At 41.2% G+C, this 14,141-nt stretch overlaps 1 protein-coding gene across 2 annotated transcripts in view; it reads left to right on the top strand.

Annotated features, from left to right (window-relative positions):
* The first annotated feature begins 445 nt into the window (after positions 1–445).
* LOC121644344 (TSC22 domain family protein 2-like) overlaps positions 446–14,141 on the top strand; it is a 30,276-nt gene continuing 16,580 nt past the window's right edge. The window contains exon 1 of one of the 2 annotated variants that reach the window (XM_041992239.1): positions 446–2,878. In XM_041992239.1, the coding sequence (XP_041848173.1) occupies positions 1,128–2,878 (1,751 nt within the window). In that variant the 5' untranslated portion in view covers positions 446–1,127. The remainder of the gene's footprint in view (positions 2,879–14,141) is intronic. The other variant, XM_041992240.1, reaches the window with a different exon arrangement.

Raw genomic sequence — 14,141 nt, 5'->3', positions numbered from 1 at the left:
TACTGAATTAATGCAGAAAATCAAGCAATTAATTATAATTAAAAAAAATAATTGTTGTCCAGTATTAATTGCAAACAAAAATTTCCCTACAGATTAACTGCCATATTTCTATAATAATAATAATAATAAAAACACTAAAACATCAGAAATGTCAGTATTCTCCCAACAAAAACAAATGATCAAAGTTTTGTTTTACAAAATATTGGATTGCATAATATGACTAATGTTTTATATTATATTTATTTATAAAGTAACAATATTTTTTTAAATAAGAAAAATACATGGGCAGTAACATAAAACATTCAGTAGGTACTTTTTCTCAGATTGTCCGTGTGCGGACCGTGTCAGTGATCCTTCCGACGGTTCTTGAAGGTAGCATTGAGAGGAGATTCACAAACCTCTCGTACGTGAACAATTCTACGCGCACCACTTACCCACAATGCAGCGCGGCTGCACACAACATAGCCATCTTGTCAAGAGTGACAGAGTGAGGGAGGTAGCTGAAGGCGCTGTTAAAGATTATTTGTTTTAATCGTGAAATTTACATATGTATTTAAATAAAATTCTCCCTCGGCCGCAGGTAACTATTAAGTAAGTCTCACCAACGAACGAACTAAAGCGGCGAAGAGAGGAGTTATTCCGGACCGTTTTCAGGAAGATGTCTCACATACTTGTTCCGACGTAGGGGGAGTGTGCAGCACCCCGTTGGATTAAATTGTTAGCTAGCTCGGTGAGTCAAGGGCTGTGGGCCCTCCTCAGCCCAAGTAGCTCACACTGCTAGTCAACACACTGCGAAAACGACAGGTTGGCCATTTGGATACCCGGGACCGAGTCTAAGTTCTGTATCAGTCGTCATCCAGGCGGCTTATATCAGTGTCTCGAGCCTTATTGTTGGATAAGACAAGAACTGTGGCGTTGCGCTGCAAGCTGCTCATGAAACGCAACAGGAGACCGAGAGAGGAAGAGGATGGCGCAGATTCATCTTGGTTACAGCTAAGTAGGCTAAGAAAAATAAATGCAAGTGTGTTTAATATGATCTGAGCTTTCCAGAAAGCTACAACCAGCTCGTCTGTTTTTTTGACGGAAAATAAACATAGCCATACGGGACCTGGAAACAGGCAGTCAATATGTCGAAAATGCCGGCCAAGAAAAAGAGCTGTTTTCAGATCACTAGTGTGACTCAGGCCCAGGTGGCGGCTATAGGTGCCGCCGACGACACGGAGAGTCTGGACGACCCAGACGAGTCACGGACTGAGGACGTGTCGTCGGAAATATACATGTCACGGGCTGAGTACGAGCCTGCGTGTGACAGGAGTTCATCCGAAGAAGCTCTCAATAATGTCGGAGAGCCCGCAGAGGCGCCGTCAAACGTGCCTCAGGCCAGTCAGTCTGCGCTGTTAAGCAATGCAGTTGGGGAGTTACAAAAAGTAGGAGTGTCTGGCTCAAGTCAAGGTGGTCAGCAGCCGCCGGGGATTGGTTTTACTCCGGGTTTACCCCCTATCACTCAGCCCGGGGGAATGCAGCAGCCTCCTCCCCTAGCCAGTGCTGGGCCTTCCGGTGTGTCAGTTAACACATCCCAGCCTGCTGCAGTGACCAGTCCGGCCCCCCCTCCTGCCACCTCCACAGCAAGTTGCTCTTCCCGTTTTAGGGTCATTAAACTCGATCATGGTACTGGAGAACCCTTTCGAAGAGGCCGATGGATGTGTACAGAGTTTTATGAGAAGGACTCTGAGGCATCCCTTGCTGGTAGGACTGTAGATGGCATAAGACATGCCAGTGTAACTCTGGACCCAGCTGCAGACAGAGACAGTGGGCTTGGGCTTACAGGGGGATCCATCATTTCCCCGGCAACACACTCAAGTCAGGGTTTGGGCTCCACAGCAGAGACATCTCTCTCTTCCACTCGGATGCATCCGGTGGAGGCACTACCACAGCAGCCACAACAAATCCTCCATCAAAGCTACAGTGCTGTTGCTGGGGCGGCCTCACACAGTACTTTCTCCAGTATCAAACCCCCAGCTGTCCCAGCACAGTCAGCAGTGGGAGGTCCGCAACCACCCACTACACAAAATGTGCTACCTGTTGGACAAAATGGCCTGCCTCAGTCTGGTGTCCAAATACAAAAGTCTCCCATTATGCCTCCATTGGCCCAGCCTGTAGCGTACCCTACCCAGCAGCAGGTTCCCGTGGGCCACCACCTGATCAGCCAGACGGAGTACTATCAGCAGTCTACGTCCTTGCCACCAAGTCTTGCAGCTGGTCAGCCCATTCCTGCGGTGTCACAACCCGTCGCACAAGGCCCCACTCCGGTCTTGCCTCCCGCTGCTGGAGCAGCTTCTGTGCCAGGTCAGGTTGGAGATGTTTCTGCTGGACAAACAGTATCAGCTACCTTGCAGCAGCAGACTGTAGGGTTAGGAGGTACTGGAGGCTCCATGCTGGTCAGCGGTTTTCCTCTGCCTCAGCAGCCCGTGGGTCAGTATGCTGCTGCTGGCCACTCTGGGACCTCTGGTGTACAAAATGTGCCTGCCATCGCAGTGAGCTCCAGTGTACCCACCACTGTGCCCACTGCCGTGCTCAGTGCCTCCAGTGCAGTCTTGCCAAATGTGACAACCCCCAGTTTGCCTCCTGGTCACACACCTCACAGCAAGACTCCAGTGGCTTTGGGGATGCAGGGCCTTCCAGCAGCTGGATTTGGACAGATGGAGGCTAGTGGCGCTGGTGGTGGACGGAAGTCAGAGGGAATGGTCAATGCACAGTCTCCGGTTGTCCCTGGAAGGGACTCGATGAAGTCCTTCATGCCCGAGGCCCTGCAACTCACCACTCCGACTGTCAACAGCCTATTTGGGATCCACATATCTGTCGACGGGGAGGAAGACAGGTAACCTTTCTACATCTTTATATAAAGTTTAACACATATTTTACTCTTTTTTTTTGTTGTTGTTTTTTCTTTGTTATCGCTGTGTTGCACTTTTACCCCTAAAAGACTGAAAAGTTTAGCTTTTTGTGGCAGGCATTTTTAGCATGTGATCACAGGAAGGTGACAAGTCAAAACAAACTGCAGCACTGCATGTGCGAGCATCGGTCATTTAGCTTGTCAGATGGCAGGTTTTTTCCTTAGCTTTAGCATGGTATGGAGGAGATGTGTGTAGGAGGAGGAGAATGGTGGAGCACAGGAAGGAAGCATGTTAGTTTATTAGAAACTAAAGAAGTAAGCAGAGCTTAGCCCACAGCTTCCCCAACTCGTCAAACATGCACAAAACTCCTGTATTACCGCAAGTATTTAATGCCAATCTGTTACTTCAGACTTCACTTATACAGAACCTTTCATACAATTCAGTAGCTCAAATGTTTTACAGAAAAAAGGCTTATGCCAGTCTTGCTTTCTCATACACCCACTCCTTTCACTGTAAAATGATTTCCTTTTAAAAATAAAAAACAAAAGGTATTAGAACATTGCAATTCCCCTCTATAATTATTACTTAATTAATTTCACACAGAAATCATCCAATCAAGTTTATAGTATAGAATTTAACTGAGGAAGCGCTTTTAGTGAGAAAAAACTAGATATCAGGCAAATAACATAAAAATAGATGCATTACAATAGGATGAAATAAAAAAGATCAACTAAATATTCCAATATAAAAAACCAAAGCAGCAAAATACAATAAAAATAGAATAAAATACTTATTAAAATAAAGAAAAATTAAGATAGAAAGAAAGAAATACAAATTGGAATAAAAGGTTGGCCTTTAAAGATATGTCCAGATGTCCTCCACCAATGTGGAGCATAGGAAGAGAAAGCTTGTTTGCTTTGTTCATCTCGGCTAATCAAGGCCTCCTCTGGAAACAAGCTGCACGCCTGACCTTTTTTAATAAGTCAGTTCCTGCTCTTGAAAATATTTTCTCATACAAACATAGTGAAGAGCGTTTACTACTGCAGATGGGGCTTAGTGCATTTAAACAAAAGCAACTTGTGCTTGAGTGCACTCAGATGACGGCATTTTTATTGTACAGCACTTGTGCATGTCTGCATACAGCACATCCTCCTACAAAAAAAGCAATCTCTCAGCTCTCAGTCGTAGTAGATGGCAGACCGAAGTGGAAATGATACAGTGCCTTCAGTCTCTCAGTGGTTTTCATTTACAGTTTTATAAATGCAGCAGAATGTAGAGCAGACAGGAAGTGAACACTGCAACACTGGCACTACTTTTTTTCTCCTGAGTGGGCAGTCTCTTCAACCCTGTTTTAGTTTGTCATGTGCAGTCCAGAGAGGTTTAATCCTTTACCACAAATCTATTTATTTACAGAAAACCAAAATAAATACAGTAAAATAAAAATGGAAAAATAACAAAAAGATAAAGACTGACATACAATAATTCATTTTAAATAAATAAGAATAAATACATAAAGTAATTGAAATAAGTGGATAGAAAGAATTATGTTTTTTTAAAGGCCAGATGCATTTTGTTGTAAATTCATAATAGTTGAACAGCAGGCACACAAGTGGTATTCTGTATGAAAGATACGAAGACCTGACAAAACCAAGATTTCTGCTTATCATGAGGTGGAATATGGGAGCTGCAGTTCCCACCATGCCTTGGTGGATCAGACTCTTTTTAACCTCCTCTTCCCAATTACAAGGATTGTATGTATAATCCTGGTCTTCACAGAAAGCTGAGACATGTGAGAGATTACTACAGAAGAGTCAGAATCCAGTTATGTGTTTCTGTGTCAGAGTAAATTCACCTGGAACACAACATTACTTTGAGTGAAAACCAGACGAGAGCAGCTCAGTGCATCTAGGAATTAGTAATGTCATGTCTGATGAGTAAGAGTTGTTTCCTGTGGATACCAATGTTTGGCTGAGTTTGTCCCTGTGGTGTTGGTGTACTACATGTTAGGATTAGTACTTAGGGAGTACAAAGATCTTCTGTACTTCACGCCTTTAATGCTGCCTTCTGTACTGGGGCTCTTGTAATGAAGACATTAAGTATGAATTTGTTTAAGTTTTTGGCAAAGTGACCCCTGTGTCTCAGTACTTCCTGTTCCTGCTGACGGATATTGCAGGAACATCATCTGCTGGGGTTTTAGGAAGTTTTTACACATTTTGATTAGCAGAGGAAACTGGAGGTGATACCGACACATCACGCTACCTTAGTCTAGGGAGGTCATGCTTATTTGATTTCACAATTTAATGCCACAATTGATTCATCGTAAAGATCCGTCAATATCATCGCTTTCCATGCAGGATTATGGCAGAAACTAGCAGATTAAGTCATGCTGTTGGACTTCTTTGGTTATAGAAGAAAAGACGAAGGTGGTGTTGTGTAGGATGGCTCGCCAGCCAGCCTGTAAGGCGGTCAGAAAAAAGATGCAGTTCAGGGGGCAAATACGTCGACTATGTTAGACCACCTGCAGGATAAACACCAGCTGTGTCCTTAAAGTAAAGATGACGTTAGAGTAACTGGGTTAAATGATGGTGATGTTAACTTAATGTTGAAATGAAAGCTGCTGTATCATTTATAATTTTGTAATTGGACTTGTGCACCGTTGACTGTATGACAGAATACGGATGGAGAAAACCCCAACTGTCAAACTTTTTTGCCAGTGCTGTTCAAACACCATCAACTCGCCGTAGTGATCCGTAGAAGAAACCTTTTTTTTTCCTGTTCCAGTATTAATTAATTATCAAACAGCAGCTATTCTGCTAAATGACAGCTGGAAGTCAACGCTAGCTAGTTGTTTTTAGTTGGTTTCAAAATTCTCTACTCGGGTTGAAATAAATGTTACATTTTTTAAATAATGCCATCTACAGAAAGCAGCTTTCCAAGTCCAGGTAGAGGTCCCTTAGTCGTTTCCATCGCTTTTCTCTGAGAGAAATCCAGAGTTAATATGTAGGATTTATTTTTCGTTTACAGAGCAGAGGAGATTTGTCCTAACTTCACTTTGTTGCTATATTATTTGGTCTAAAAATAGAAACAAATACAAGGCCTATGATGGTTCATGTGATTTTACACATGTATAGTGTGTGTGTGTTAATCATAATATCCTGATTATTTCTTTGGCAATAATTGTGCCAAGAATATCCCAGGTTATGTCTGCAAATGTCGACCCTGTTTGGCAGTTCAGTAATAACTAATGACCACGTTCTGGATGCACGGACCCCCGTTTCATTTTGGGTAACATCGGCTCCTACCCAGGCCAGGGAGGCGTGTCTCACTCATTTAAAACCTTTCTTTACACAACTTTCAATCTCAACTTTGTGCGCTCACACCCACACACAACAGGCTATTTAGATACTTAATAAATCCCAGATAATTAGAATTCTCCAGTCCATTCAGGCATTATTTAAATTTAAGACAATGCTAGTTAGGTAATTAGTGGGCTCTTGGAGTACCTATGTTTTGCTTGTGAGAGGACCCAGCTTGCACGCTGATAAGACCAAGGGGCTCTTTTGACAGCTCGGCCCTATCAGACACTGAACAGTGGTCTTTCCACAGTGCCCTTATTCTGCTGATAACGAGACCTGACAGTGGGGAGTTGGGTGTGCCAGCCAGCTTTGCTTTTTTGTCATGTCATGACCCTTTTCTTGTCCAACGAAAGCTTCGGCTAAACTATTGTTAGTTCTGTTTGGATGATGTTAAACCTGCCCCCACATCTCCTCTGGCCTAGAAGTCACTCAGAGCCCCTGTTTCTGGAAGTTGTCATGTGCTTTGTAACTACCACCCCACTGATTGACTGGCAGACAGGACATGGCGGTTGTTTGTGTACAGATGAAGTACTGAATGACATTCCTCTGCAGCAGCGACTGTGGTATGCTTAGAAGAGATGGAGGAAGCCGCAGAGTGAAACTGTCTCTCTTCAGAAGGCATTTTAGCTATGCTTAACATCTCCACCTCTCCCTCCCTTCATTTTTTTTCATCTTTTTTTACTACACTGTTAGCATTTTACTACCCCATAATCCACACAACAGAAGTGCACCTTTGCTTTCAACAAACTCCTGTAGAAACTAATAAATGTCTTCTGTACAACGCAGAGTGATATTACATTCAAACCCCTTCTCCAAACCCCAGTGAATTATAAGAAATACCATCATTATCATAGTCACTATACATATCACAGTCACATTTATTATCATCAATAATAAGTGATTAACCCTAGGCAATGCCATACAGAGCTCCAAACTAACTTTTTGAATCGGTTGCACTGGTGCACGCAACTTTTAATTTAGGTTTCTCCCCAGTTTTCACAGCATTGGTCTCAGCACCACATTTTATTACATTTTTAGGATTTCCTTTTGAACATTACCTATATACATTGGTGGTTATTTATATTATTGTGAACAAGAACAAGTTATGGGAAAATGTTTATCCTCATTTAAAGCACAAATGTTTAGTAGAGTTCAGTTCTATAAAGAAAGGGCTAGCTTGATATGAATGAAACTTAACATTTCAAACTCTGAAAAGGATCATGAGGGCTGTGCTGCGTTCCCTCATGATAAGTCTTTTTTATGAGAATTATGTACTTAGACTTTGGTGAAAGGCAGCTCTCCTCTTTGGGCATGTATACCACATTTATGGCTGCTCAAACAGCCACAAACACCCCTGAAGTTTCAGCAAAAGTAAGGTATGATTTCTGATTGTCATTTTTTTGTTTGCTACTCTTTGGTTAGTTCAGAGGTTTCGTCCCACAGTGATGAGACAGACATCTTTTTAATCAGCAGTCTCTTATTTTATATGACACCTTATCTGTGTGGACAAATTAGCAGAAGCTCTTATGTGGACAAAGCTGTTTTCATGTTTTTGTTACATTCCCATATAATTACTTTGGGTTTAAATTATGTTTTATTTGGATGCCAATGCTTGGTAGAGTCTTTTAGCCGAGTTTCTCCCCATCAATTTGGTATACTACGCGTTAGGATCGCTGCTTCTTAGGGTCTGCAAAGATCTTGTGTACTGCATGTACCTCATGCTGCCCCCTGCACAGGAGGCACAAGAAGTTAAACGAATGAATGAAAAACTGATTGTTTTGCCTTTTAGAAAATCTCCCAGCTTTATTGGACTTTGGAAGTTGCTGCTCTGCTGCAGCATCCTTTGCATGAATGTATGGTAATACTGTAAGTAACTAAGGAGGTTTGATTTATTGTCCTAACCTAATGGGGGTTTATGTAAGATCACACTGCTTAGAAAAATGGGGGCTTGTGTCCAGACATCATTGCTGTCGGTGAGGAGAACTGCCTGGTGTGGCAGTAATGTTTCACCACAGACATTAGGAGGTTGTCTGTGGTGGAAGTGTGTGTGATCATGACGCAGAGAGGCAGTGTGTACTTCAGGGTTTTTCCCTTAGTGACCTCTACTCTTAACTGCTGTATCCTGTTTTTAGTCCGTGTCCCTCACACTACTCTCCACCTTCTATTCAGTGGATATTCCTTAGCTGGCTCCCTGCTTCCGCACTGGGGCTTTCTGGTCAGATCATATGACATTTGGTTGGCACATTTTATCCGCTGTGCCTCGCTGAGGTGGAAGTCAACACTTTATTTCCCTTTAAATATACCTATGGCCTTTGCTATAGTATTTGTCTAATTGCTGCCATTTCTGCTGCTGAAGGATAGTTTTCCCTTGTTATTTTTATTTTTTTTAATCCCTCATCTAATGGCTCGGAAGAGTTAATTGCACCCAACAGCGGTGTGTTTTCATACACTTCTGCTTCATTAATCTTCCTGTGGATGCTCTCTGTGTACACAAGTCAAGTTTTTTTCTTCCTCTGCAATTCCATCTGTCAGCTTTGGAGCCATTTCAAGAAGAAAGACATATTGTTCTGGTTTGACTGATCCTACTAGTTTGTATTTCTGTCATCTAGGCTTCAGTCATCGGCGCACGGCAGGTAAAGAGGCCTGACATTGTTCTGACAAGCGGAAGAACATCACCCACTCAGTCCAAAGTTTTAGTGGCCTCTTTAACTGAGGATGTGCCGCGCTGAGGTGTAGATAACGAGCTTAATCTGAGCTAAGCTTATCTTGTTTTTGGAAAGTGGAACTTGAGTGACTCACTTTTACCAGACGGAGATAATATGGTAATTGTACTAATTGTCTTCTTTTTTTACAGGCGTTGTTTGATAAACAATTTAATGAAACTTTTAAGAAAAATCAGATGTTACAGGGTGTCATGACATAAAGAGATTCTGCAGATTGATTGATGTGTTGCTTGATAGCCTGAGGTTGTTCCTGTTACGCCTGTCAGCTGTTTCTACATCAGGCCTTGACATTTGTTTTTATAAGCACTCGTTATGTTTTATTTGCCAGGTTGCCAAACTCGTTTGTCTGAATTGAAACATAAAAGTTGATTTTATTTATTTATATATTTGTTTAAATAATTTTTTCCCCAAAGAAATTATGATTTTTGATGCATTATAATTTATTATTTACATACAAAATATACCTTGTCTAAGACCATTTAAGCACATGCTGTATTTAAGGTTATTTAAGGTTATTAACCTCTTGATTTATTCACAATCATACAAAAAGAAAATATAAATACAGGAAAAAATATTAAATAATAACAAGGAAGAAGGAAAGATATAAAATATGACTGGATGTAAATAATGACAATGAATAAAATAAAAATAATACATAAATGATAGTAAATGAATAAAAATCAATTAGATAAGTTTTTTTTAAGAACAGAAGTAGTTTGTAGTAAATTAGCAAAAATAGGCAACAGTGAGTTTAATATTAATATATGAAATCCTAAAAATACCTGCACCTGTCAAGACATTTGGCACAAGATTAAAAGAGAAGGTTGTGTGCCTGGGAGGTTGTTTTTCTTTCTACTCTTTCACTTTTTGAACGACACAAAATGAGTTTCAACTTGTAGTTTATGTAACTGCTGATTAACTAAAATCACAGTTTTATGTGAAGTTTATTTAAAACAATGAACAATAGGCTATCTAACTAAAAGGAGGTACCGTTTCACGCCAACATCCTACTAGTTTCCTCCTCAACACGAACTGAATGATGAACAAACGAGAGACGGTACCTGTGGCAGAAAAACTGATCAGCTGATCAATGCAGAGCCAGAGAGCGACTGGAGCAGCAATGTCTGCGCAAAGTAATAAATAAAGAAACAAAAAAACAGAGAGGAAAAAAGTGTGGTGTTGGACCCTCTCACCATGAAATCCCACATGGGTGTGACGCCCCTGGATGGGCTTATCGGCTACCGTAGCCTATCCTAACTGATCATATTTCATATTTCGTTGTTTGCTGCATTACCAAGGTTATATGCTGACTTACGTTGCGGGATGTTCAATAATAATGTTTAGTTTGTAAGGCTAATATTACCTTTTCTGAGTTAAAATCATTTTTGGGAGGGTGTGTTTGAGCACAGTATGTCATACTAACCTTTGGTAAACTTCAGATGTCGTCAACCGTCTTCTCGGTGCCAAATATCCCTCTGCTTCGGGTTTTCTTCTGATAAGCCTCGTGCATCGTGCGTGCAGAGGAGTAGCAGATGGATCAACTCACTGTGTGTGCATGTGTCAGTGGTGCACTGGTTGCACCACATTGAGTGGTTGCAAGTCACCAATAAAGCTTAAAAAAGACATTTCTTAAATTATTTAGATTTTATGCTTGAGACAGCATCCTGCGCACACATTGGTCTATGTGTGGGAAACCCTGTATTGTTTATTAGTGATTGTAAATCAACAGTCTGATTGGTCCACAAGTCTACCAACACAGACATTTTGTTTATGTTCAGATGATCATTTATCATCATTTATTTTCACTTGCCTGATTTCCCAAACAGAGTTTAGTTTCCAGGTTAGGCCCACAACTGTCGATGTCGAGCCCATGAAATCAAAATGCAAAATTTAAGTCTAGTTGGTTGTTAGATTTGGAAACTAGATTTTTTTTTTCACAGCATAAATTTAGACTCTAATTCTAACCCGGTTAGAGTTTGCCTCAACAGGATCTTTTTCTTCCTTTCTTGGTTAGAAACCTGAAATGTGGTTTCTCACGTTTCCAAAATATTTTCATTGAACCGAATCAAAGCTAAAGTGCTTCCATGTGCTCGCTTCTAATGCCAACAGAGATGGTCGGATTTTTTAGTCAGCCATCTTGTTTATGTTAGATCTTTATGCTTTACCTCATCACTTAATGTACAAAAAATAGATTGATATTTTTTAAGAGGTTCAAAATTTTCCACATCTCGGTGCACCTAAAGCCCCGTTTCCACCGACGAGTGCTGGTCGGGACGGTTAGGGTCTGGATATGTTTTGTAAACTGTGATCTCGTTGCGTTCGCACAGCCAACCGTAACCTTACCTGAGAGGGGGAGTATCAGCCGGATAGGTCTGTAAAGGCATGATGCCATTGCAACTCGATACCTTCCTGAGCCAAAACATTTAGTTTTAGGTGGTCCGTCTAGTTCGCCTCTTCCTCCCCAATGATCTCAAGGAAAGTGCTGGTGTCTCTGATGTTCATGTAACGGTGCTTTGTAATGCCATTTTAAACTGAGATTTAATCAAAAAGAGAATCTGTTGCTCTAAACAAGGAGCCATTCCTGCTTTGGTTTTATACCAGGTTGCATGCGAAGTGACTTTTACCCCAATGGAAGGGTCCCTAAACAGTAGATTGGTTCGGGTCAGATATTCGTACCCTTCCCAGTATTTGCGTGTGGAAATGCGTCCTGACTCGTTGGTGGAAACAGGGCTCAAGTTTTTGTTATGTACTAGTGGGATTGATGGTACTTCATCTGCTATCACTAACTTCTATTTGTGGGTACCACTGTATACGCCTCCCCCACCTCTTTTGTTTACACTGTTACCATGCAGTTGCTCCAAGTTGTTCCTGTGCTCCATCCTGAAATCTAAATAGTTTTGACCTACTTCTGCGTTATGATGGGAACCCGACACCCCAAGAGCACGAACACTGAGAGCTTTTATTACCCTTTTTTAGCCTCTCGTCCTTACTTCAGTGGCCACTCCGTCCCAGTTACCTTACCTATCCATTTCCTGTCAACCCCACTTTTGTTGTAAAACCTACAAAACCATCTTTTAGACGTCTTAAAATGTAGATAGAGGTGAAAAAAATAAATGGTTTGAGATGGAAACGTAGCAACCCACGTCTACCGATCACAGTAGTTACGGTATTCATGTCAGTGCTTCAGCTGAGTTTGTTTCTGCTTTGGTGAGATCTTCACTGAAGAGGAACCACTGTTTTATCTCCTGTCACATTTTAGTCTCTTTTTTTTTTGTGCACATTTGCTTTCACTTCCATGACCATCTCTTCCTCCAACCAAATCTCTAGCCTTAAAGGTTCTTGTTGGATATTTTTTCCTCCGATCTTAGTTAGCAACGATATGAAGAGTCCAGTAAGTTGTAGCTAACCCTGTGACACAGCCACTGGTTTGCAGAAGTAAATAGGGGGTTTGGATATTGAACTAAGATAGGGACACACGTTTTGTAATGTGTATCTCCATATTTGTAAGTGCAATAATTATAGGTAGTATAGGTACAAATCAAATCTACAAGTATGGCTTAATTGTGAAAGTCAGAAAATAAGAGTCTGAAAATACAAGTTTTAAAATACTAATAAATTTTATAAGTCAGAAATGATCATTTTTACAAGCTGTCTTACAGTTTTACACACCTTCTGAAGAACCAGTCAGATTTCTATAATCTCTAACCAGTCACGGAGAGCGCTGACAAAGGCTGGCACAACCAGCATGACTCCCTAAAGGTAAATGGGTTTATAGATAAATAAAAGAACTGGATGATAGTTCTGACATGTTTTTCATCTCCAGAAAGAAAGTTTTGAATTTCCATAAACCTACTTGACTTTAGGGAGCTGTGACAGTTGCAGTGGCCTTGGTCAAACAGTAAAGCAGTATTTTTCCACGTGACCTAACATTTGGCAGTGGATACAGAGGACCTCCAAGACTGTGAAGGAATTATAGAAAAGGTTATCGGTTCTTGAATAGGTGCTTAAAATAAGTGACAAAGGTTTTGTTCTTGTAAAACTATCTTTTATTTTTCAGACTTGTGAAACTGACTGGTATCTTCATATTTGCATTAATCCGTGCTTATAGATTTTATTTGTACCTGTTACAAGTTATAAAATGTGGCCAAGATACAAAACTTATGTCGTTATTCTAGCTTCATATTTGGAGGGGTGTCAAGATCTGGCCAGATGTGACATCAGCCAGCAAAAATGCCAAAAGACTATTTTTGTCTGCTGCCAGGTCATACATTTGCTTTGGGGGGAGTATCTGGTGAAGTCGGGGCATATACATATACCACTGCTATATTTCCAGGTTAGTTCATGTTTGTTTGAGATAGAAGTGTGGAAGAAGGTGAAGAAAAAAAGGGTATTTTTCTTGGGTTGTGCATATCTGGCAGGTTATGTTTCCCTTATTCTCTGTACTTGGGGCTCATGGAGGAGCCTGCACTTTTAAACTGCTTCACAAAGAGAGGCTTTCATAAAAAGATATTGACATGTTGCATTTTAGACTCACAAAGAGAGCCATTGAGAGGCGAGCGATCTCTACTTGAAAACAGGGAATGATGACTCGGGTTCTTGGCTCGTTTACGAAGAGGACTTGAAGTCATCTGATTCGGCTGATTTCAGCTGGCGGCAGACTCTCACACAGAGCTCCGAGTCTCGGCCGAGAGAAAGAGGGGCTTTCTGTGAAAGGTGTGCGCCTGCCACACGTGTGCATGTGTGCACTGTTTTTTTTTTTGTTTGTTTGTTTTTTTGCAGCAATGCCCACAAAATAATATTAAGCAGAGCCATAGAAGAGAGTGAGAGTGTTTAGTCATGAGGTAATGTGACAAAGGTAGTTTGTGCCAGAGATTTCTAGGAAAAGAGCCCTGGCTGCTATAATATTCACACACATGCTGTAAATCATCTCTCCATTCCTCTCTGCTGTGTGTGTGTGTGTGTGTGCATGCACATATGCTCATTTAAGTGTAATTTTAAATTTTATGTGAGTGTTGAAGAGACGCAGTTGGTTTTGTAATTCATTGATTGTGTGTATGTGTGGGGTCAGCAGGGTGGGGGATACTTCCTTTACCACTCACTACATACATCCCTTGGCAAAGAACAGCGTCCTTGTAGCTCAGACAGGAGGTTAAATTCAACAATGTGCA

The sequence above is a fragment of the Melanotaenia boesemani genome, chromosome 8 (genome assembly GCF_017639745.1).
Source record: "Melanotaenia boesemani isolate fMelBoe1 chromosome 8, fMelBoe1.pri, whole genome shotgun sequence".
Taxonomy (NCBI): Eukaryota; Metazoa; Chordata; class Actinopteri; order Atheriniformes; family Melanotaeniidae; genus Melanotaenia; species Melanotaenia boesemani.
Note: the sequence above shows the minus strand (reverse complement) of the source record. Positions and strands in the feature narration are given on the sequence as shown.